This window comes from Rhodnius prolixus, unplaced genomic scaffold, assembly GCF_049639745.1.
Source record: "Rhodnius prolixus isolate KJV_2025 unplaced genomic scaffold, Rpr scaffold_13, whole genome shotgun sequence".
Taxonomy (NCBI): Eukaryota; Metazoa; Arthropoda; class Insecta; order Hemiptera; family Reduviidae; genus Rhodnius; species Rhodnius prolixus.
The window spans coordinates 10,972,356-10,998,608 of record NW_027411583.1 but is presented as its reverse complement, the minus strand read 5'-3'; the positions used below and the strand labels follow the sequence as shown (position 1 = coordinate 10,998,608).

Here is a 26,253-nt window from a genome sequence, read left to right as displayed (position 1 = left end):
ATTGGCGGACGGGATATGTGAAGTGGGCGGGCTGTAGCTGATGACGTATGGCACCGTAAGCCACTCCCTCACCAATAAAAGCACAGTTATCCAGTACATAAAATGGCGCTCTTTCACTTTCATTCAATGATCTAGATTTTACTTTCTTTTACTACAGGAAAATATTTCATTAATTTTTTGATTCTGCATTACATTAGAAGTATGAAACCGGAAATATAATGTTCAAAACATGTTTATTTTGGACATTTTTAGGATATAAATTTTTATTGCATTATTCGGTAATATATCAAATACCTATGGTGGAAAAATTAGTAAAAAAAAATTAAATAGTTTATTTCATAGAAATAATTACCAAAAACGATTGGCTAATCTCATTGGCGGACGGGATATGTGGAAGTGGGCGGGCTGTAGCTGATGACGTATGGAACCGTAAGCCACTCCCTCACCAATAAAAGCACAGTTATCCAGTACATAAAATGGCGCTCTTTCACTTTCATCAATGATCTAGATTTTACTTTCTTTTACTTCAGGAAAATATTTCATTAACGTTTTCGATTCTGCATTACATTAGAAGTATGAAACCGGAAATATAATGTTCTAAACATGTTTATTTTGGACATTTTTAGGATATAAATTTTTATTGCATTATTCGGTAATATATCAAATACCTATGGTGGAAAAATTAGTAAAAAAAAATTAAATAGTATTTTTCCTAGAAATAATTACCAAAAACGATTGGCTAATCTCATTGGCGGACGGGATATGTGTAGTGGGCGGACTGTAGCTGATGACGTATGACACCGTAAGCCACTCCCTCACCAATAATAGCACAGTTATCCAGTACATAAAATGGCGCTCTTTTACTTTCATTCAATGATCTAGATTTTACTTTCTTTTACTTCAGGAAAATATTTCATTAACTTTTTTGATTCTGCATTACATTAGAAGTATGAAACCGGAAATATAATGTTCAAAACATGTTTATTTTGGACATTTTTAGGATATCAATTTTTATTGCATTATTCGGTAATATATCAAATAACTATGGGGGAAAAATTAGTAAAAAAAAAATTAAATAGTATTTTTCCTAGAAATAATTACCAAAAACGATTGGCTAATCTCATTGGCGGACGGGATATGTGAAGTGGGCGGGCTGTAGCTGATGACGTATGGCACCGTAAGCCACTCCCTCACCAATAAAAGCACAGTTATCCAGTACATAAAATGGCGCTCTTTCACTTTCATTCAATGATCTAGATTTTACTTTCTTTTACTACAGGAAAATATTTCATTAATTTTTTGATTCTGCATTACATTAGAAGTATGAAACCGGAAATATAATGTTCAAAACATGTTTATTTTGGACATTTTTAGGATATCAATTTTTATTGCATTATTCGGTAATATATCAAATACCTATGGTGGAAAAATTAGTAAAAAAAAATTAAATAGTATTTTTCCTAGAAATAATTACCAAAAACGATTGGCTAATCTCATTGGCGGACGGGATATGTGAAGTGGGCGGGCTGTAGCTGATGACGTATGGCACCGTAAGCCACTCCCTCACCAATAAAAGCACAGTTATCCAGTACATAAAATGGTGCTCTTTCATTTTCATTCAATGATCTAGATTTTACTTTCTTTTACTTCAGGAAAATATTTCATTAACTTTTTTGATTCTGCATTACATTAGAAGTATGAAACCGGAAATATAATGTTCAAAACATGTTTATTTTGGACATTTTTAGGATATCAATTTTTATTGCATTATTCGGTAATATATCAAATAACTATGGGGGAAAAATTAGTAAAAAAAAAATTAAATAGTATTTTTCCTAGAAATAATTACCAAAAACGATTGGCTAATCTCATTGGCGGACGGGATATGTGAAGTGGGCGGGCTGTAGCTGATGACGTATGGCACCGTAAGCCACTCCCTCACCAATAAAAGCACAGTTATCCAGTACATAAAATGGCGCTCTTTCACTTTCATTCAATGATCTAGATTTTACTTTCTTTTACTACAGGAAAATATTTCATTAATTTTTTGATTCTGCATTACATTAGAAGTATGAAACCGGAAATATAATGTTCAAAACATGTTTATTTTGGACATTTTTAGGATATCAATTTTTATTGCATTATTCGGTAATATATCAAATACCTATGGTGGAAAAATTAGTAAAAAAAAATTAAATAGTATTTTTCCTAGAAATAATTACCAAAAACGATTGGCTAATCTCATTGGCGGACGGGATATGTGAAGTGGGCGGGCTGTAGCTGATGACGTATGGCACCGTAAGCCACTCCCTCACCAATAAAAGCACAGTTATCCAGTACATAAAATGGTGCTCTTTCATTTTCATTCAATGATCTAGATTTTACTTTCTTTTACTTCAGGAAAATATTTCATTAACTTTTTTGATTCTGCATTACATTAGAAGTATGAAACCGGAAATATAATGTTCAAAACATGTTTATTTTGGACATTTTTAGGATATCAATTTTTATTGCATTATTCGGTAATTTATCAGTACAGCAGAAGCGCCCCCTGTGTCGATAGCACACCATCAGGCACGTGAAGAGATTTCTTGATAGGCAATTTGATGGGCGTGTTATATCGACTCAGGGGGCGATTCAGTGGCCACCTCGTTCACCGGGTTTGACACCTATGGACTATTTCCATTAGGGATTCCTTATTTCTGCTTATCTGAAAGCATTTCTAAACCTAAGTGTATCAGAATCAAGCCGGGATTGCATCTGTAGATGAACTAAAGCAGAGAATAATAGTTGCCTGTAACTAGGTTAAAGCCGAATCTATTTCTAAGGGCAGTAAGGTAGAATTGGCATGAAAGAGCATGTCTATGCATCTCTAATGGTGGAGGCCATTTCGAGCATGATCCGCAATATTAATGAGGAGTAAAATTTATAATAAAATAGTACTTATCTTCTTATTCAATCAAAAAAGCCGTTATAATATTATCGTTTTGAAATTTCTTATAAGAATCATGTTTTCATTCATAACTTCTAAAATATCGCTCACAGAAAAAAACCGTTCAAGTAAATTTTTCTTTAAAAAAATAGAGGAATCTATTTTTGAAATAAAAACCGCACCTTCCCATTTGAAAAAATGAAGTTGGTGCCTGTATCTCGCTTCTGGAAGCACCGAGAAAAAATTTACGAATTAAATTTGGATTTCTAACAAAAAACTAAGGGAACACGTATTTTTTAGTTTTTTTTCTAGCTATCTTAGTTTCCGAGAAAAAGTCGTTATCCATATAGCTTGGGACACCCTATATACCGAGATGTGATCAATTATTTTCCCTGTAACTTCTTTAAATCAGTGTTTACGTAGTTAGGAATCTATCAAAAAAAAGAAGTAAAGTAATTGAATCATTTGGAAGTAAGGAACAAAGGAAGCGCTTCGTTTACTTTTACATAACCTTTAATAAATTACACTCATAATTTTAAATGTTTACCCCTATGTAAGAGATGAATTTCCATTAGTACTGTTAGTAACTTTCTCTTTAGAGTAAATTTAACTAGGTAAATTAGATAATGGGGGCAAATCCGGTTTCCTTAGGCTCTTCAATCATAAGACTGCTTTCTTATGCAAGGACAACCCTTGTGTGCTTATCCAGAGGGGTTACCCGCGCTTTTTGGACAAAGTTAACCAATCCACCCAGCCTAGGAAATGTGTATGGTCGTTGTGTACCCCCAGCTAAGTTGATTGAAGCGTATGGCCCTGACGGTTGTGTATCAGTTGCTAATGTAGTAGAAGATTTTAGTCGTACAGTCCATTCGAATCAAGGAGCTCAGTTTATTTATTTATTTTTAAATAAAAAACGGATCAATATCCAATTTACGGAAACAACAATAAAATAACATAAATAATACAAATAGTTCTCAGTCTATAATTTAGGTTTAATTTATAATTAGGCTTTAGCATTTTATTTTACCTTTTAGAAGTTATTATAAAGATTTATACAAAACAAATAACTCTAAAGAAATGGTTGACATCTGGCTTTATTCAGAAAATTGTCTATATCAGTGCCAAAGAAATCAGAAGTTAAAATGATTGGCTGTCCGCATCATACGAAAGATAGGGGAGTAAAAAACGTAATTATGTTTGCAGTACGGTAAATTGAACGGAGAAGAATGTCGTGTAGTACGGGATGAGAATTCTGATAGTTTCCAAGAATCGGTTAATCTCGTATGCAAGAGCAACTGCTAACATCCAACCACAATCGGCTGGCCTGTTCGAGTGATTTAAAAAGAATGTTTTATGACTTGCTAAGTCATTTTATGAACGAGTGATGATAAATGGCTAACTCCGTTAGTGGTGACAGAAAGGTTCCGGCAAATGTGAGCTAAAGAAGAACTTAGGGAAATAATGTTTCCTGCAGAGGTTACAAGTGTATGTTTATGGTCTTTGTACTCCCAGCTAAGAGCATCAGTTGCTGATGTAGTAGAACAGCGGTTCCCAACCTGGGGTACGCGAAAGATTGTTTAAGGGTACGCAGAAAAAAAGTTATTAAATGATTTCTTGAAAATGTAAAAATTCGAAAAATGTTGCTTTAGTTTTGACTAATATTAGACATGGCCCGCATATAATTTACTTCTCCTTTATTAACGCTTTGCTGTTTCAATTTACGACCCCTGCAATAGTTATTGGTTTGAAATGTTTACCTATTCATAGATGATTTTTTTAATAGGAACATATCATATGTATATGTTCTTTACAAGACACATTATATTCAGATTGTTTTGCTGTTAATTTAAAGTTACAATACGTAAAATCAATAATACGATTATTTTTTTAATTTTATTTATATATTTATGTTTACGGGTAACTAAGGAAACAATCAGGTAAAAGGGGTACACTAATGAAAAAAGATTGGGAACCGCTGCTGTAGAAGATTGGTCCATTCGGAGGAGCTCAGTTTGTTTCTGATAGTTTCCAAGAATCGGTTAATCTTTTATGTCCAGAGAAGGAATTTCCTTTCTGCAAATATTTAAAAGAAAGAGATATCTTTTTTAAGGCCTGCTAAAAACAACACTGACAACACAAACTGAGACATTTAATAGAATTATTAAGAGACAATTACAGCTAGAGGAACATCAAAGTGGGAGGTTTGCACAGAATCTGTGTAATTATTCCCAGACCTTCCCAGACAGTAATGTAGTCCAAATTAAAACAATTCTCCTATAAATTTTAGTCTTCACTCTCCAAGGAAATAAATTCTTTTAAGTTGATTTTAATAGATAACATTTTACTATTTATGTAACCTGATAGAAAAAGGAAAATGACCGCTTCACTGTTACATAGTTACTTGCTTCATTTAATTTCTCTTTTATGTTTACTACTATCTTTTGCATCCACTATTCACAGAAATAACTAGTTTTTTGTATCAGCTAATCCTATTTTAGGGACATTTTGATAATTCTGATCTCCAGAAATTTCAGTTTTCAGTACATTTTACGGTTCTATTAATACTTTTTTCTCCCCTACAAGGCCCTAGCTTCCCCTATATCCGGACACCTTCTTAAAATCAACTTTTCCTTCCGCCCGGCGACCTTTAAAATAGTAGAAATCTTTTTCGCAGTTTCTGTCTAGATAACATTCTTTACTAACATAATTAGTGTTCTGTTCCTTATTTTTGACACTTTTTAGGATGCAAGAAAAAAAAAAATGCAAATAAGTTATTTGTTTTTCTCAATCTTATTTGCATTTAAATTAACGTTTAATTAGTTGTTGGTCTGCTTTTAAGTATAATATTTAGATTTCAGTTAAGCTAAAAATATAACGCTATTGTTTACGTTGAAAGTTCAACTATTGTTACATAGAAACTTGTAATTTAATATGCAAAAATTGTTTCTTTTTTTTACTCACAAAAATGTTACATTTCCAGAATAAATTGAATAGAGAATATATATCCTAGTCGCGCCAGAAATACTGTTATAGTTAGAAATAGTAGCCAAAATTAAGTAGTTTCAAAGGAACAAAAGTTTTGTTTGGGAATGAACAATTTTTTTAACACAACTTTCACTCACTAGTGCCAGGCGCCACGATAGCCGAGCGGTTAAGAGGAGAGACCTGCAATGCTAATATGCATTGTGTGGTACTGGTTCGATTCCCGGTCTTAGGCCTTGGATTTTATTTAATGGTTAAATGAGAAATAGTATAAAGTACGTTTGCTGGCCGCCTCCGTTCACGACACCTAGTTGACGTAAGCCCCGCTTCAAAAAATATGCGATTACTTTACTTTTCACCTCCGATGCTATATCTTCATTTTTGGCTGAGTTTCATTAAAGACCACTGGTTTTGACTGATGATTGTGAAAAATACCTTTAAAAAAATTGTGAAAAATGACGTTGATCCCATTTCGATATCCCTAATATTTGTCGAGATATTTAAGATCAAAGTTACAAGTTTATCTATTCGTGAACGGTTTTCGATATTAATTTTCCACCAGAAATACACGTTTTGGGAGGTCCTCTGACTGTAAAAAATGTCATTGGTGACACAAAGAACAAAAATAATATTAATTGACGATTTTAAAACGTGTGTAATGTATGTACCTAATGGGTTATGGGAGAATCAGAATAAATTTGTTTTATCATCAAATAAAAGCAACCATCACATCTTGTTAATGTGGACCCCGTGTGCAAGACTTCTTGACCTATGATTACGGTCTAGTGGTCAAGAGCGTGGCTTTATAAGTGGGAGATTACCAATTCGAATCTTGCGTATGACTACAATTTTATTAAAGAAAGTATTGTGACGTATTGTATTAAGAATTATGAATGACGGCACCAGCGGGATTCGATGCCCTGGGAAAACAAAGTGGTTATTGGACTAAATTTAAAGAAATTAGTTGGAATGATTTTGAGAAAACTGTGGAAACCTACGAATATTACATTTCGGTAAACTATTTTTTTTGTAAAAGATAAAAATTTTAGTTCATTATTTTTGGTGAGATGACCCTGAAGATGACCTAGTCCCTAGGTCGAAAGCTCGGCAGAATAAATGTATCACGACTGAAATGGCAATTATTTTTTCATCCTATAAAAATTGTAGCAACTATACAAAAGGCCCATTAATATCACAAAAAAAGGATAGGTCCTTAAACTATAGTGAAATGGTAGATTAGGAAAGCCCTAAACCCCAAGAACTTTAAAAAAACTTGTTTGGTTGTTGAAGTATTTTTTATAAGTCTGGTTGTATTTTAGTTCTGAATTGTAGAATACAATTGCCGAGTTGTAACGAGAATATGACGCCTGAAACTCATCGTTTACGAAAATGAAATTGGATTTCGAAAAATGTTTCAGTCTTGTTTAGCACTTTTAGGATACTGTGCATAGTACTAGACACGTTATGTCAGCAAATTATAAGTTAAGATCAAGAGATGAGGTAAAGTATCGGAAGGGCAGTAAGACTACTAAGTTGAAGGTAAAGGGCTCCGAATAGACAAGTGGTTTGATACCGTCTGCATGATTTGGCCGTGTGAATGGTGTAGCCGGAAACAATAAATCAGAACTGTTAGTTTTATTAATAATTTTTTCCCGATAAATGGTTCAATAATGTGTTGTTACGAGTATATGAGTTATTTAAAACAATTATTGTGATTTAGGGGGACACTAACCGCTATCAAACGTAAGTTTATCTAGCTTAGTGTTTGAACTATTTTGTATTTCTAATTCAGTTCACGATTCTCCCCTTAGTGGATAATAAGTAATATGAATAGATGAGTTTAAATAGTCTTTCATGTACATTATGCAGTACTTGAGGCATGCGAATTGAATATAATAATTTTCTATTAAACTATTAAGCAGTTTCACTCTTTACTATCGTTATTAGTTTGTAGTAGTTTCCATAGTTGAGATAGAATTAAATTTCTTTTTTTATTTTGTAGACATTCTATTACCTTCAATGTTAGTGTTATAGTATTAATTACTGTTTGATGATAATCAGCTGTGATTAAATTTTTGGTCTAGTTTTAGGATGATACGGTCTTGTTTTTAGAATGGAAAACTAGAGTATCTTCTTTTCAAACCAATCCTCTGTACGGCAAAACATTTTCTTGCTTCTTTACTGTTACTAGAATAAGTGCTCGAAACGTGAAATCCACTCACATTCTGTTGCATTCAGGGAGGTTGGCCCAGTAGCTATGCATGAAATGGAATACATTGGTGGGAGAACGCTGGATCTCGTAAAGAAGGGAGTCTCTTCATTTACTAGCTTATCTAAGGGGATGGTATGATGAGCCTTTTTTTTTTTTTGGAGGGGGGCTACAATGCCCAACTCCCAATTTCCCAAAAAATAGAAATAATAAAGTATGGGTTTGCAAAATTGTAAAATCTGCAAGAAGAGGCTGGTCAAGGACGGCCATTAAACTCACTATTTCCAAGTAGGAGCCCACATCAACTACCCTTGGGAATTTTTTTGTGAGTGTTGGCTCTGTGAATGTAAGGTTTGGCTGGGAGGGAATACCTTCAGGGAGGTCTAAAGCCCTGAAAGTGATTTCAGGGCAAGTAAAAATAGTCAAAAACCCAAAAGGGTTATACGAGGGTCGTTTGAAAAGTCCGTGCAAAGTCAGAGAGATAGCACCACTGGCGCGTATCGAGGTTATGTTTAGTTAGTAGCATCTCTTGGAAGAACACACACACAAGTTTCAGCCAGATCGGTCTATTTCTTTGTGTTTGGCATTCGTTTGAATCGATGAAGTCGAGTGATTTACAAAAAATGGACGAAAAAGAATTTCGTGTGTTGATTAAACACTACTTTATGAACGTTCTGGACGCCCTGTTGAGGTTACTACTCCAGAAATCATTGATAAAATCCATGATATGGTGATGGATGACAGAAGAGTGAAGGTGCGTGAGATTGCTAGTGCTGTGGGCATCTCGAATGAACGGGTACATAATATTTTGCATCAACATTTGGACATGACAAAGCTATCCGCAAGATGGGTGCCGCGATTGCTCACGCTTGACCAAAAACGAAATCGTGTGAAGTGTTGCAAGGACGGTTTGCAGATGTTCCAGAAGAATCCGCAGGACTTTCAAGCGTCGTTTCGTCACTTTGGATGAAACATGGATACATCACTACACTCCTGAGACCAAAGAACAATCTAAACAATGGGTTACCAAGGGGGAATCTGCGCCAAAAAAGGCGAAGACCGTTCCTTCGGCCGGAAAGATTATGGCGACTGTCTTTTGGGATTCGCAAGGAATAATCCTCATCGACTATCTGGAAAAGGGTAAAACTATTACAGGTGCATATTATTCATCGTTATTGGACCGTTTGAAAAACCGAGCTGCAAGAAAAACGCCCACAAAAAAGTCCTTTTCCATCACGACAACGCACCAGCTCACACCTCAGCAGTTGTGGTCGCAAAATTAATGGAAATAGGGTTCCAACTCGTTTCACATCCCCCCTATTCTCCAGACTTGGCTCCCTCGGACTACTATTTGTTCCCCAATATGAAGAAATGGCTGGCGGGAAAAAGATTTTATTCAAACGAGGAGGTGATTGCAGAAACGAATGGCTATTTTTCAGACTTGGACAAATCCTATTATTCGGAAGGGATCAACAAACTAGAGCAGCGTTGGACGAAGTGTATAAGCCTAAAAGGAGACTATGTTGAAAAATAAAAAAGGTTTACCTCAAAATATTAAGTAGTTTTTATTTTTGCACGGACTTTTCAAACGACTCTCGTATGTTGTTAACTTTTTTTTTAGCACCAATGGAAGCTACGTTGCCGAAAAGTCGTCCCTAATGACGAAAGAGGGCAATAAGGACATAGCATGGCAGTAAAATCATGCCAAACATCTCTCTTAATGCTAGAATGAAAAACTAGAGTATCTTCTTTTCAGACCAATCCTCTGTACGGTAAAACATTTTCTTGCTTCTTTACTGTTACTAGAATAAGTGCTCTAAACGTGAAATCCACTCATGAATGCACATTTGAAAAGGAAGCTTTCTAAACAAACAATCTAAACAATAATTGAACTAATGCAACGTTTTATCTTAAAAGATCTAGGTGTAGGTTATAGTTTTTATAGTTTAGGTTATAGTAACCGTATCATTAAAAAATGTTTTTTCTTTACCAACCTCTTAACATTAATAATTACTCTGTCCTTCGTATCCATGATTTTTTTTTAAAGAATTTAATGTTTGAATAAGATTTTTTTTATAATAATAAATTTAATCACCTAATGATTAAAAACAAATACTGTAGTAAAACATTTTAATTAAAGAAAGTTTTGTAATAGACAGGTGGAGTCATAAAAGTGTGTGGTGTAAGTGAAACTTTGTCTAGATGTAAATTTTTTTGAAGACGATTGCATCATCAATGAATGATGTAAATCTAAATAAATAGAAGATGTGCTGTGTACATACTTTAAAACTTTATTTCGAAGTGAACAAAAGGAACTTTCCCCATTAGGTTATCATCATTATTGTACTACACCCTGTATAGTATAAAAATACAAATAAGACGACAAAATGTCAACGAAAGCATAATGGTAGAGGCTAATATTGTGTTCACACAAACATATGATAATAAGCCGGGTGTTTTGTTCGTGTTTATACTTTTAGGATACGTGTTTAGTTATAAATTATTAATGTAAATTGTGCTACTAAAGGGACCGAGTTTGAACTTTGAATCTCTAGCGAGAGTGTGTAGTTTATCTAATTGACAAAAGAAGTGAAACTATTGTAGTACAAAAGCGAATGCCGAATTTGGCAACTTGACAAAGTTTAAATAAAATATTGACACGACTTTTTCTAGTAGTAATTTGTACACTAACATTAAATGTTTTTTATAACCTTTAAGTGCACACTATCTAATTTGATAGCCGGTGGCCATTTAAGTCTGTAGTTTGACATGTCTGTAACAGTCAACGAAACCTACTAAAGATCAGTTTTTCCGTGAAAGAGTTTCAAATAGAAGTCGTTCCAATCTATTAATATTTGAAGTTAATAGGACGTAGCTACTGCCCCGATTTTAAATTGCTTCTTCATTGCCGTGACTGTGGTGATGTCTTGAATAGATCATCAAAATCGTGCCAAGATTTACAGAGTTATTAGTAATAATAATTTTGGAGGTGGCCTTACATACATGGGGCTAACTCCTCTCCCATTGCATATACAGCGCCGAGACCCCCAAAATTTTTATCTACATAAAATTCCGAATCGAATGACACCTCATTCAAGAAAATCGGTTCACGCGTTTAGGCGCTACGTTGTTTACAAAAAAAAAGGTAACAAGAAGAACAACAACAAGAACAAGAACATTTTCTGAAAATGCCGTTTTTGCTCATTTTTAGCAACTTTTTTTCTCAAAATCTATTAGATCTGGGTTATTGCAAAAAAAAATTACAGTTATAAAGGAGGATTTGCCCGATATTTTAAAGAAAATTTGGAAATTTTATCTTTTATAGAAAAAGAGGAAAAAATGGTCAAAGTTGGGTGTTTTTCAATGTTACGCTTTTTCGTGCAGTTTTTGACGATCAACCCTTATACAACTGTCCTACCGGAAACAGTTAAGTTACCTAGTGTGTGTGTGTGTAGCCCCTTAGGCTGGCGATCATGAGAAATCCTGCACTAAGGGTGGGCTTGGGAACCCCCTTCCACCAAGGGCTTTGTGGAGTTTCAGGACTGGGAAGGTAGTTTTTTTAGGGCCAGAAACAAGTTGATTTTCTTATCTGTCCACTCTATTCTACTTTCATTCTATTTCGAAGATCTTTATTAAAACTAAGAATAACCGTACAAAGAATCACTTAGGCTGGAAACATAGTGGAGCGGCGGGCAAAGCGGCGATGATAGCGAAGAGCAAAGCGGCGAAAACAAACACTAGAAATAGATAGAGTTGCTCTATCTTCGCTTTGCTCGCCACTATGCGCGGTCCCATATGTTAACTTGTGTTTGATTTCGCCGCTTCGCTCTTCGCTATCATCGCCGCTTTGCCCGCCGCTCCACTATGTTTCCAGCCTTAGTGATTAATACGAGATTTTTGGAACGTCTAGAGTGGAATCGATTTATATTGTGTCAGTTTATCAAAAACAGATTTTCGTAAATAGAATATTGCTTAATTTAAAAAGACTTTTTAACCAACGAGGTTTAGGAAATATTATAAGTAACGCTACATTTGTGCTAAAATAAGAATTTTCTGCGCTATCTATAATAAAATCTGTTAATATCGATGGTGTGGTTATTGATAGAAAATGAATTAGTAAAGGCTACATAAATCTATGGCTATTTAATTCGATTTGACACAATTTGTTTATCAAAAGCAAGCCGTTTCCACGTCAGATCGCGTTTAGATGATTACAAATATGCTTCGTAAAATATATTTGTGTTTCGTTCCATAATATATTTTAGGTATTTTGATGTTAATTTTTAGACTTAAAAAAGCGCATCGTTATTACGCGAAAAAAAAGATCTTATGACTAAATCGTCACAGATAAACGCTGCATTAGAGGAAAGTGTATTTTCTCTAAAATCTACAAAAATAAAATTTTCCCTGTAAAATGTTTTTAAACTTTTTGTGACAGGCGTTTAAGTGAGTTATTAGCACGAAGTTTAAACGAAATAGATACCTGTATTTTCTTAGCTGTATAATACAGAGAGAAAGTATTTAAAACGTTTAATTGCAAACATATATTAAAATTGCTTTCTGTTTAATAGATTTGGTTGAGTACAGTTTTCTGTTGTGATATACTTTAAGAGAATAACAACTTAGAGCTTCATATTTATTTTCTGGAATGTTTGGTTCACACTTAGGCCATTTTTTAATAATTAGTTTTCTATTTTCGAGTCATAAAAACACGTATGTGTAAACTCAATTGGAAAAACTATAAAGCTGAGAAAACTGTGCTTCCTCGTTTTTAGTGGTAACAGATGGATGGTTCACGTGACGCGGGTTTTGAAGCGTTACTTAGCAAAAATAGTTTCTTAATGCTGTACTATCAAAAACACACACTCACTAATTCCACTCTATACATTAAGATATTTTTGACGTTCACATTCAAGTACAAAAAACTAACATAAATGTAGCTACTATAGAACTTAGTTGGAAATAGGTTAGACTTTTTATTTATCTCTTCATCTTCAATCTGCTATACTCAAGTTATAAAAATACATTCAAGATGACTATCTTCAAAACTTAAAGATTGAATTCATCAATCAAAACTGATGCACAGTTGAAACTTAAAATTGATTAACGTAATGAACATTATTTTTAGATAAAATGCAATTACTTTTTTGTTGTAAGCTACTCGTCAAACGATTAAACCTCTTAAGTGTGTTTGACGGGTATAAACGTCGAACCAAATCCTCTATTACGGTGCGTTCGACGTGTATACTCGTTGTGGAAAATATAAAATTGCCATTAACTAGAAAAACTCAAAATTTCTAATAAAATGCAATAAGAATATTATTAGGTGGGATGTTTCCTTTTTCTTACCAACAGAACTGCCAAGTATTTTATTTGGAGGGGGGGTGGAGGGAGTCAGCCAAATGATAAGTGGTTGGTACATGTTTGGTCTCTGCATTAGAGATTGGGGAATTAGGCACACAAATAGAATATGCTCTCAACCCTTGTGCAATGCCCCGTTTTTACGAGGGTCGTTTGAAAAGTCCGTGCAAAGTCAGAGAGATAGCACTACTGGCGCGTATCGAGGTTATGTTTAGTTAGTAGCATCTCTTGGAAGAACACACACCAAGTTTCAGACAGATCGGTCTATTTCTTTGTGTTTGGCATTCGTTTGAATCGAGGAAGTCGAGTGATTTTCAAAAAATGGACGAAAAAGAATTTCGTGTGTTGATTAAACACTACTTTATGAAAGGCAAAACGCCTGAGGAGACTAAAGAGAAGCTTGATAAACATTATGGTGACTCTGCACCTTCGATTAGAACAGTTTATAAGTGGTTTCAAAATTTTCGGAGTGGCCATATGGGCACAAGTGACGCTGAACGTTCTGGACGCCCTGTTGAGGTTACTACTCCAGAAATCATTGATAAAATCCATGATATGGTGATGGATGACAGAAGAGTGAAGGTGCGTGAGATTGCTAGTGCTGTGGGCATCTCGAATGAACGGGTACATAATATTTTGCATCAACATTTGGACATGACAAAGCTATCCGCCAGATGGGTGCCGCGATTGCTCACGCTTGACCAAAAACGAAATCGTGTGAAGTGTTGCAAGGACGGTTTGCAGCTGTTCCAGAAGAATCCGCAGAACTTTAAGCGTCGTTTCGTCACTGTGGATGAAACATGGATACATCACTACACTCCTGAGACCAAAGAACAATCTAAACAATTGGTTACCAAGGGGGAATCTGCGCCAAAAAAGGCGAAGACCGTTCCTTCGGCCGGAAAGATTACGGCGACTGTCTTTTGGGATTCGCAAGGAATAATCCTCATCGACTATCTGGAAAAGGGTAAAACTATTACAGGTGCATATTATTCATCGTTATTGGACCGTTTGAAAACCGAGCTGCAAGAAAAACGCCCACAAAAAAGTCCTTTTCCATCACGACAACGCACCAGCTCACACCTCAGCAGTTGTGGTCGCAAAATTAATGGAAATAGGGTTCCAACTCGTTTCACATCCCCCCTATTCTCCAGACTTGGCTCCCTCGGACTACTATTTGTTCCCCAATATGAAGAAATGGCTGGCGGGGAAAAAGATTTTATTCAAACGAGGAGGTGATTGCAGAAACGAATGGCTATTTTTCAGACTTGGACAAATCCTATTATTCGGAAGGGATCAACAAACTAGAGCAGCGTTGGACGAAGTGTATAAGCCTAAAAGGAGACTATGTTGAAAAATAAAAAAGGTTTACCCCAAAAAATTAAGTAGTTTTTATTTTTGCACGCGCTTTTCAAACGACCCTCGTACCTTAGATAGAGATTCAGACCTCACAGTACGAGCATGATTTCATTTTGCACAGAATTCAAAGCTCCTTGTAAAAGTTCTTTAGCGTCCCTAGTTAATGCATACGTAAAGACGGTGCAAGATTTTTGAATGAGCACAGAATGCTCTGCTGTAATCTCAAGCACCCCAGAGAGATTGCAGAAAAAGTCGCTTGCAGTGATTATTATGACGGTGTAAACTTTTGCGTTGTTTTTACCCTGCGTTCGACGTGTATACATTCATCATTGTCGTGATTTTAATTCCGCACACTGTGGGTTTTTTTTTAATACGAAATTCCACGCTTAACTGGTTATAATAGACATCATGAAATAATTTAAAAATTTTCTTGGAAGTTACGATACAATTAATAAAAATAAGACTTCAGAAAAAGATTTTTAGTATGATATCAGCTGTTCGCATGGAATTTTTTTTTTCCTCCTGACACCCCCCCTGTATGATGATTTGAACTAACCGTGCAAAATAAATTACAAAAAAAAGGGATTCATTCTATGTATTATTCCTTGAAGAAAAATTTATACATCTATCATTTAAAACCATTTATTTCTATACTTTCACCGTTACTATCGATGTTAAAGAAGTCAAATGTGTACATGCTTCTTTAACCTTAAACCATGTTAGAAACAAACACGTAATATACAGTTCGATTTCCGGGAACCACAGTTACTAACCTAATGTCATGTTTTTGGTTTTATTTTTTCAGAAAAACCATTCAAGTAACTATGAAGAGAAAAAAAATGCGTACTTCAATACATTTTTTATATTTCCAACGAATTTTTCATCTCTTGCAATGTTTGAAACATTATTTATTCAGTTTTAAAATAAAAATGTGAAATGTTTGGCAGATATCGCTGGAAGATAACCTTAGTAAAACCTCAAGCTTGTGAAAGAAGATATCGGTTGTGTTAAAAATAACTGGAAACAAAATTTTTCGGATAAACAAACGCTGAAGATTGTCAATAATTCTTCTATTTCACAGGTAAATACGATATAGTTTCTTTTCAAGCATGTTCTACAGTGTTGCAATAGGTTTATGTTAAAGGGAATCAGACTCTAAGTAACTTGAAAGTAAACGACAAAACTGTTTGTCTAGCTGACATTCAAAAGAAAAAAAGGTTGATCTTTACAATAACCCACGGAGGTGTGGCCTATTTATTTTAAGCGCATGCGCAGTACAGCACACTTACCGTTGACTATTTAAACTACTTCCCGCCAATGTTCAATATATTCTTTTTAAATTTCTCAACTTCCCGCTAATGTGCTGTATATAATTTTTTTGAATTTCTTGCCTATTTATTTTTAGTGAGCATGCGCAGTACCTTACTGCATAGTAACTGCTTCCTTTCCAACGTATTATCAGTTCCCGCCAGTGTCCAGTGTGTAACTTTAGGTGCGTTTTTTTTTAAAGTTCATAAATCATGAACGTTTAAAATCTACAGTTTTTCTTTTATTTAAAACATGAATGTAGTCTGAGTGAAGATGGAGAGATGAAAGTTTCAAAATTTTGAATGAGTGTTGGTTTTTTTTTTTTTTTTTTTTGGTATCAGTGCTTACACTATTAACCAATCAACAACTAAACTGTATGTTAAATATTGTATTGTTTAATAAATTCTATCAAAGACGAATATACATAGATATTATTTGAGAATATTATCTCCTTAAAATATAGGGGAACAGTGCAATATCTCGAGATTTCGTTAAAAAACTTTTCTCTTTCTTTATTATATCTAGGGCAGACCATCACCACGTGTTCAAAATCTTCTGTCTCATTACATCTCCTACAAAGAGGAGAGGCCAATTTCCCTATTCTATACAAATACGACCGACAAATACCATGGTTTGCTCGCATTCTATTTATTATCGTAACCATTGTTTTACCAAAATACCCATCTTTAAACCATACTTTATGGTTAACCTGTGGTACCATTGTTTTATAAAATAAGCCCTTATCCGATTTTTCAAATTTACACTGCCATTTTTCAATGATTTTTCTTTTAACCCAGCCCTTTAAATCTGATGGTGGGAGAGGGATCGCTAAGTACTCTCCAGAGCTACTGGCCTCCTTAGCAAGTAAATCTACTGTTTCATTATTACTAATAGTGTTGGTTTCATTAGTAATAGATATGTAGGTTCGAAGTGTGTTAAGTATGAAAAGGAGTCATTCTTCCATGGGCGATCAAATGAGAGCATTATTTAAGGGAGTAAATAAATTGTACTAACAGAAGATAGGGATTGCATTGAATAAGGTAGGCTTCTTTTCTTTTGTTTTTCATGTGTCTGAATTACAAATTAGAGTTGTGTGTGGATTAGTTTGGTAGTGAGGGGGGTGTGGGGGCGAAGCACCCCATAAAAATAAAAAAAATAGATCAGGGGGCGTGGGGGCAAAGCCCCCACAAAAAGGGGGTGTGGGGGGGCACAGCCCCCACGAAAAATTTTTTAAATAAAATTTTCAATCTTGAATTAATAATTCGAAGTGATTCTGATTCGCGTTACCATATAACCCGCCAGATTTAAATGAAATATTTTTATATTTACATTTGAATTTGGCGGGTTATATGTTAACAGCGAATCAGAATCACTTCGATATTAGGCCACACCTCCGTGGGCTATTGGTAAAGATTTACCGGAAAAAAAAATAGTGTGCTATATTGAAAATGCTCCATTCATGGGGCGAAAATATCGTGCTGCTCTCGTTTATCTTGCTCACGGTTCATAGTTTTTTTTTCTATTGCAGCGTTATTATGCTGTTCAGATAGCAGTTGCCCCCAAAAAATGATTTTTATTTTGTGTAAGTGTTTGTGAAAATGGATTTCAGTGCTTTCGGAGCTTCTAATTTAAAGTAGCTGACAAACTGCAAGCAATAATTAGGTGGCTTGATAAATTCGACCAAAAGTTTTCTTTGCTTCGTACATGTACTGAAATATCTTTCAGAATAAACAGGTTTCATGGATTCAAACATTTTATTAAAATAATGTAAAATAGTGGATAACAAAAAACGTTCATGCCAGTTATGACCAACAAATTTTGGTCATTTTAAAGACTTCAAAGTACAATTTTTTTGTAATTTTTCCCAAGAGGAAAATCCTATTAATGGAGGCGTAAAACATGTTTCATTTTATTGCATCAGCCACTAAGTACTTGAGGACATTTACTTATCAAACTGAAACTACTTAAATATCTGGGGTGAACTCCTTTCAGTACTTCAATCATAATTTCTTATAATCAAGATTGATGCTTTTATAGGCGAGCTTCAAAATGGCTATTAGAGTTTAAGAAAATATTGTATTACATCGTTTCACCTCAGCCACTAAATGCAATTCAAAACGAACTGGAACTACAACGTTATTTCAACATAAAAAGGGTTAAGTATGCTCAAATTGATTATTTATGTCATACTTTAACCAGTTAATGTTATTTAACCGTATCTATTAAAGTATTTATATTACTAATTTATTATTATTTGTAGTTGTGCAATTATGTATGAATTAAGTTTATGAAGCTACAAATATTCATTCTACTTTAAATATTATTTTGTTATTACCTAGAGATGGTTTGCTGTGCTCATCGTGATGATTCTGCACTATTGAATTCTTAAAGACTGACTAGAATAACAGGAGTACTTCATGGCTTTTTTCAAAAGTATAAGGTAGGAAGGGTCCTTAGAATATTATTTTAATAATTTTGTTTCTACAAGAAATGCTTTATGTGTGTTCCCATTTTTTAATGTAAGCAATGTAGGCGTCTCTTGGTTCATCTACTTCAAACCTGTCGAGTGCTCTTAAACTCATTGTTTGACTCTTAGGTTGCACTGCCATAGTGATCCGTATATTTCTTAACTTTCTTGACAGGACAAAGAGGCAGGACGTAGTGTGATAATGGGCACACAACTTTAATCTTCTCCAACGTTTCAAAGATCCGTCCATTTAGGACATCAATATAAATGTGTACGTGAACATATCGGACCCTCTGTAATAAAAACTATTGGTGATTTCATTGAATGTAGTGTTACTGAGGCAGATTTTGACTTTCTTTACCGCTTAAAAGTAAATCGCTCTTTGCAATCTCCACCAATAATCATAAAATTTGTTAGAAAAGAGTTAAAAATTAAGTTTTTTAACTTATTCTGGGCTAAAAGAGAGTTGGTTAATACTAATTTATTCTCTGACAAAACAATCAGTCCGATGCGTATCTATATTTCTGAGGACCTGGGCCGTGAAACTTACAGATTGTTCCGCAGAGGAAAGGAGCTACAGAGAGAAGGTAAAATAAAGTCTATTTGGACTAGACAAGGAAGAATATTTATTAAGAAAGAAGAAGGGTCTCAGCCTACACTTGTGAGGAATGAAGAAGTTCTGACGAAATATCGATGTGATAGTATTGTTGATCTTGGTGAATGTTCTTCGCTAGCAACTGGAGAGGATGAAACAGAAACCGATGAGTTGTTATTGTCACAAGAATCTAGGAAAGCATCAAAGAAACGCAAGATTAAAAAGATGCCGTCAAATAAAATTTCGAGATTTTTAAAGCCTACACCGTCTAATGTGGTGAGTGACAAGTCTACTTTGCCGTCTCCAATAACCATCACGCCTAGCTTGCCATTCACTACAACTACCAAGGCTAATCAAGCTACACCACTCCCAAAAAACGATTCAGGTCTGCAGCTGAAGGTGTTTCCTTAGGCAACAGCCAAGTAAGACTTTTAAATTACAATGTTTCTATCAATAATCCTTCAATTGTCGTTTGGAATATTAATGGATTGAAAAATATTTGTGATTTTCCTTTGTGTTTACAAGACTTGTTAATAATCGGTCTAGTAGAGACTCACTGTACTAGTGATCAGTTGAAATTTCCTTCTGCCTTTACTAAATTTGCCTACATTTCCTCTCCAGCAGTTAAGGTCCATAAAAAAGGAAGAGCAAAAGGTGGTTTGTGTGTCTTGTACAGAAAAGATTTGGGTCATGTTAGAGTAATTAGAGAATCTCTGCACTGGATATTTTTGCTCTTTACATTTACAAAACCTTTTTTTGTCAATTGTAATTCTTTTCTATTTGGTTTAATTTATATTGGCCCAAGTTATGATAAATTTGAAACATTACTGTCATTAAACGATACTATTGCTGATATAAAAAATAACTTTAATGATGTACCTTTCTTGTTGGGAGGGGATACCAACTGCCGTATTTCAGATTTAAATCAAACAATTTATGAATATTTTGAGGCTTCTAATTTGAATTGCAGGAGGAAATCTCTAGACAAAGTTGTTAATAAAGAAGGCAGGCAGCTTACAGAAATGATGGAATTATACAATTTTTTTGTAATTAATGGCAGATCGAAGAGTGATTACTGTGGAAATTATACTCTGGTGAATTCACTTGGTAAAAGTGTGGTTGATATACTCTGGTCTAATTTATCATTTTTTCCTCTTATTAAGGATTTTAAAGTTATCCAAGTGTACACTCCATCTGATCATTTTATTCTTTTGTTGGAATTAATACCAGCTCAAAACTATTTTAACTCTAACCACATAACTGCTCCAGAAGATCAATTTATGTCTCTTAAATGGAAACCGTTGATGCTTAATAAATATTACAATAACATGTTACTAAGCAGTAAATTGGGCATTGATTTTACTGTTTGTTCCGTTTCACAGATGTATATAAATTTAATAGAAGCAATACATGAAGCTGGTAAAGATTGTAAAATGTATTCTCATTCATCAATTACAAAGTCACATTCCATTAGTCATAAACCATGGTACGATAATCAATGTAAAACGTTAAAAGGTGAATTGAAAGAAGCTCTGAAAGTTTGCAAAAAAGAGTGTTTTCCGGAATACTTAATAAAAGAATACGTAGGCTTAAAAAAGAAATATAGGTGTTTTTTAAAAAAGAAGAAAAAAACTTATGATATTAATTTTTCGGCAACATTAGCACAGATAAAAAATAGTAAATCTTTTTGGGAGATGTTGAAACCTTTCCGCTGTAAAACATTCACTGAGAATCCTATTGCCAAGGAGGTTTGGGAAGATTATTATAGTTCCTTTTACTCAGACAATTTTGTGGATAATACCATTTTTTTTGGCGTTGTACACCCCATTTTAGATGTTAGAATCTCTCAAGATGAAATAAAGAGTGCCATTTTTACTCGTAAATCTGGCAAGTCATCTGGTATAGATGGTGTACAGTATGAATTCTATAAGAATTTACCTGATATTTGGTTTTTGTATTTGGAATGTTTTTTTAACAGAATATGGGATCAGGAAAACCCCCCTGTAGAATGGTCAGAATTTTTGAATATCTTGATTCACAAGAAGGGCGACCCGAACTCTCCCAATAATTATCGTAGTATTACCCTGGCAAATACAGTACTCAAAATCTTCACTCAAATTTTGTTTAATAGATTGTTTAACTGGGTGGAGTGCGTGAATCTTCTACCAGAATGTCAATCTGGCTTTAGAAGTAACCGTAGCTGTTTAGATAATATTTTTACCCTCATGACAATGATACAGCAGAAACTCGCTATTAAAAAAGGTTATTTGTACGCCGTTTTTGTTGATTACAGAAAGGCGTTTGACTCGGTCAATCATCACCTTCTTTGGAAGAAACTTTTTAATTTTGGTGTCAGTTCGAAATTTATTAGAATTCTAAAGTTAATATACGATCGAGCTAATATGATTCTAAAGATTAATTCTGAACGCTCAAAGCCAATAAACATCAGTAAAGGGGTACTTCAGGGTGAAATCTTGAGCCCGTTACTTTTTAATTTATTCATTTCGGATATGGAAACCTTTTTTAGAAAGAATGGGGCTTTTGGTTTGCGGATAAACTCGAGTCTTGACATCCTCATGCTATTCTATGCTGACGATCTTGTCGTTTTTGGAGATAGCCACTGCGATTTAAGGAAGAAATTAAAACTGTTGGAAATGTATTGCCTAGAAAATTGTTTAGAGGTAAATCTCGAAAAAACCAATATTGTTAAGTTTTATAAAGGAAGACCCAAAAAAGAAAGACACTTTTTATATAATGGCCGTCCTCTAGAAGTTAAACCAGAATATAATTATTTGGGGGTAAGATTTTCTTCCTCTGGGAGTTTCCATAAAGCGCTTGAGCAAGCTTTATCAAGAGGTAATGCAACTACGGGTGCAGTTTTAAGTACTTGCTCCAAAGCGAGGCTCATGGACTGGAACTCGAGAGAGAAATTATATCAAGCAGTCGTTATACCATCTATTCTATACGGAGCCCAGATTTGGGGACTTGCTCACATAGAAGCTTTAGAAAAATGTCACTTGAACTATTATAAAAGCCTTCTGCGTCTGCACACAAATACCTCGAATTATATTGTTCGTCTCGAGACCGGCTCAGTCCACATTAGTTGGTACGTGTTAAAGTATAGTTTACTATGGTACCTCAAATTACTTAATACTAGTAGCGATAGATACCCTAGAGCATGCCTAGATAAAATGTTGTCCTGCACACAGGGAAGTGAAATTATTTGTTCCCGAAAGTCTGCTAAGTACAATTGGGTTGTACGATTGAAGGATTTATTAGTTCAGTTTGATGAGTCTAGCCTGCTGGGAATATCTGACCCTGAAGTTTTCTCACGAATGATTTCTCCAACTTTGGAAAAATATAGACACTTTCTTGTGAATCAGGATTTGGATAGACTACATAGCTCCACTTGTAGTATTTTTTACCCTCAAGTATTCAACCATAGCTCGATCCCGCAACAATATCTCCTTACTCAATTACCCATTTCATACACACGTTTATTTGCTCAACTTAGGACAATTAATAAATACACATTTTCATTAAAATTAAAAAATAGCGCTTACAGGATAGATTCAAACAGTAATTGCCTTTTATGTGGTAATGTTCTAAAAGAGGATTTGTACCACATATTCATGGTTTGTCCAGCATATTTTAGTATCCGAGAAAAGTATCAGGACAGAGCTTCTTTCAGTTTACCTTTTGTGTTAACTCAGTGCAGTAGAGCTGCAATGAAAACTGTATTTTGTTATCTGTGTGAATGTTTCTCTTTAAGAGAGGAGTTAATAAGTTGAAAAATTGATTTATGTTTTTTACTTTATTTCTTTTTTAATTACTTTGATTTTATTTATCTTTTTACTTATTTCCAAGGTCTTAAAAAATACCATGAAATACCTCAAAGGAGCTATTCCTTAGACCTATTTCAATGACATATTCAAAGTGTTTCTTTCATTTTTTATTGTGCTTATGTTTGTATATATTTATATTAATTTATGCTGTACCCAACTGTTTTTGAGACAGGACGTGAGTCCTATAAATCAAATAAATAAATATAACATAAATATAACTTTAATCTTCTCCATGAGTCACACTTTTAGTTCTATGTAAACACCATTTATTAAGTGTTATTGACATTAAGTGCCTAGCTAGAATTCCACGTTTATAGAAAATCAAAATTGTAGTTTACATTTTTCCAGGTTTTTCCCGAAAAAAGCTTTAACAATTTATTGAAGTCTTTGAAGAGGAAAATTTTGTTAAATTCTGTAGAAGATTTGGTTGTAGATTTAATAAATAACGGAAGAAAATATTTTGGAACTTGACATTTTGCACTTTGAAACGTGCTGCACTATCCCATTACTTCGGAGTTCTACCATCAGCAACAGTTTCTGAGAAAAAAATCAGTTTATTTCTGAAGGAGAAGGATTTTAGAGTTGGTTATTAACGTAAGCTATAAAAAAATAAAGAAATTATTTAATTTCACATTTCACTTAGCTAATGATTAACTTTTATTGTGTTAAACGATTCTAAAGTTTATATCCTCAATTATTTGGTAATAAATTCGTGAGTAATAAATTCTTACTGGAGAAATATTTGCAAATAATTTAACAAATTGCCGAGGGCTATTGGAATTTCTTTCTAATGTCATATTGCAAAATATTGCTGGAGATAGAGAGCTTACATGAGCATTAGATAAATGATTTAGTATGATCGAGAATCACGCCAGCTGATTAGCTTGAATCGCCATGTTGGATAACCGTGTGAAAAGGTTTTTTTTTTGTTTCTCTATTTCAGGAAATATTATTTAATCTTTTCATATTTTCTGGATTGGTACGAGGGGGTACCCAAAAAAAACCGGAATTATTTTTTAAAAGCTATTTATTTACAAATTTTTTACAGAACAACCTTATCCCCTTCAAAATACTCTCCATTACAACTAATTCATTTGTCCCACCGGTGCTTCCACTGTTCGAAACATTTTTTGTAGTCATCTTTAGAAATGGCTGACAGCTCCTTCTTCGTTTTTTTCTTGACCTCTTCAATGTTGTCAAATCGGTGACCTTTCATGCCCTTTTTCATGCGTGGAAATAAGAAAAAGTCGCACGGAGCCAGGTCAGGCGAGTAAGGTGCGTGGGGCAGCGGAACCATGCCATTTTTAGCCCAAAACTGTCTAACAGAGATGGCTGTGTGTGCAGGTGCATTGTCGTGGTGGAAGAACCAGTCTCCTGTTTGCCACAAATCGGGTCTTTTTTTTGGCGAACACTATTTTCAAAACTTCCAAATACAAGGTTTGATTGACGGTCTGACCTGGGGGGACAAACTCTGAATGGACTACGCCTTTGGCATCAAAAAAGCAAATCAGCATTGTTTTGATGTTTGACTTGACTTGACGACATTTTTTTGGTCGGGGTGAAGATGACGTCTTCCATTGGCTCGACTGTTGCTTTGTTTCTGCGTCATAACCATAGCACCATGACTTCATCACCAGTAATGACCTTTGACAGAAAGTCTGGATCAGTTTCAAGCTGTTGTTTCAAAGCACGACATGTTTCAACTCGATGTTCTTTTTGATTTTCAGTCAGAACTCGAGGAACAAACTTGGCAGCAACCCTTTTCATCCCCAAATCGTTCGTTAAAATTCGCTGAACCGAGCTCCAAGATAACCCACTACTCTCTGACAGTTGATCAATTGTCTGTCGACGGTCTGTGAACACCAGCTCTCGAATTTTTTCAACATTTTCGTCGATTCGGGCAGTTGATGGACGTCTAGAACGAGGTTTGTCATCAATCGACATGTCGCCATTTTTAAACCGAGTAAACCACTCGTATACTTGAGTTTTTCCCATAGCGTCATCTTTGTAAGCTGTTTTCAACATTAAAACACTTTTAGCAGCATTTTTGCCGAGTAGAAAACAAAATTTCAGAGCTGCACGTTGTTCACTTAAACTTGCCATCATAAAAAACGAAAAAAGAACAAAACAGCGCTGGTAAAAACAATCACTGCAGATGAACAGAACAAGCCAGGCAGACAACACAGGCAGGACTGAACTGGCAAGGAATTGCGCTATACACGTCTAGCGGCAGAAATGCGTACTACATAAGCTCCATGCGCGGCAACGCAATTCCGGTTATTTTTGGGTACCCCCTCGTACAACAAAAACTCGATTTAGGAACTGTGAATTAAAAAAACAAAGAAAGGTTTCATAATTATATTTTTAAAAAGGAGGCTTAAGGGAGTGCTATCCCTGGGTAACTTCTACCCTCAGTTAGTGGGTGTATGGTGGTGTCAGTTATTGTCATTGTTACTAATAGTGTATCTAGCTGCTGGCTTAAGAAATAAATTAAAACAAAAGAAGTCATTCGTGTATAAACTGAATGCTTCAAAAATGAAAAATTGCCCGAATTTTTATTCTTTCAGCTTAAATTTTTTAATTCAGGCGCATGGCCGCTGGAAAGCAGTGGGCAACACTGCTAGAAGATAAGATACCTACCGGCCGCCTCCCAAGAAAACAGTCCGTCTTGCTCTTCCGAGGAATTACCGGGCACGAGTATCTACAAGCACACCTCTCTACAAAATAGGTATCAGGGACTCGCCGATTTGCCCATTGTGCAATGACGCTTCGATTATTTTTAACCATTTGAACGAGTGCCCGCGCACTACAGGGCATGAATACGCCATATGAAAGATATTGGGCTGCCAGACAGAAAATGGCTTAACACATTATCGGAATCTTTCCTTTAGAAATTATGTGTGAAAAGTAAAAGATATTTTTAATTTTGTTATTATCTAAGTTTAATGAAAAAATAACTTTTTTAGTTTAGTTTGGTGAAGCGATCGTACCCAACTGGGTCACTGGAAAAAAAAAGGCATCCTAGAAAGTTCACGAAGGATGTCGTGGAGGTTAAAAAAAAAAATCTAGGCTCAGCTGATGAAGTAATTATTGGAAAAACTGGAGAGGCTTACCTTCAAGCATTAGACAATGGAGAAAGAAGGCCAAAGGTAAAGATTTCTGGTACATTGCGCTGAAGAAAATCCTGCAAGGGTT

The 26,253-nt window shown here is 34.8% G+C and overlaps 2 protein-coding genes across 11 annotated transcripts in view; one reads left to right on the top strand and one right to left on the bottom strand.

Annotated features, from left to right (window-relative positions):
• Positions 1-26,253, top strand: part of LOC141448130 (uncharacterized) — a 63,856-nt gene that overhangs the window by 18,730 nt on the left and 18,873 nt on the right. For 4 of the 10 annotated variants that reach the window (XR_012454858.1, XR_012454861.1, XR_012454855.1 and 1 more), the window contains 5 exons: positions 15,791-15,924; positions 18,189-18,311; positions 18,491-18,591; positions 23,407-23,652; positions 26,025-26,207. Coding sequence is in view for 2 of the 10 variants with exons in the window: in XM_074116244.1 (XP_073972345.1) it covers positions 19,127-19,624 (498 nt within the window). In the remaining 8 variants the exon portion in view is untranslated. Of the gene's footprint in view, positions 1-15,790; positions 15,925-18,188; positions 18,312-18,490; positions 18,592-18,793; positions 20,475-23,406; positions 23,653-25,644; positions 25,787-26,024; positions 26,208-26,253 lie in introns of those variants that run through there. The other 6 variants (XR_012454856.1, XM_074116244.1, XR_012454857.1 and 3 more) reach the window with 6 other exon arrangements.
• Positions 1-26,253, bottom strand: part of LOC141448110 (uncharacterized) — a 62,984-nt gene that overhangs the window by 26,165 nt on the left and 10,566 nt on the right. The gene's annotated exons all lie outside the window — the stretch shown is intronic.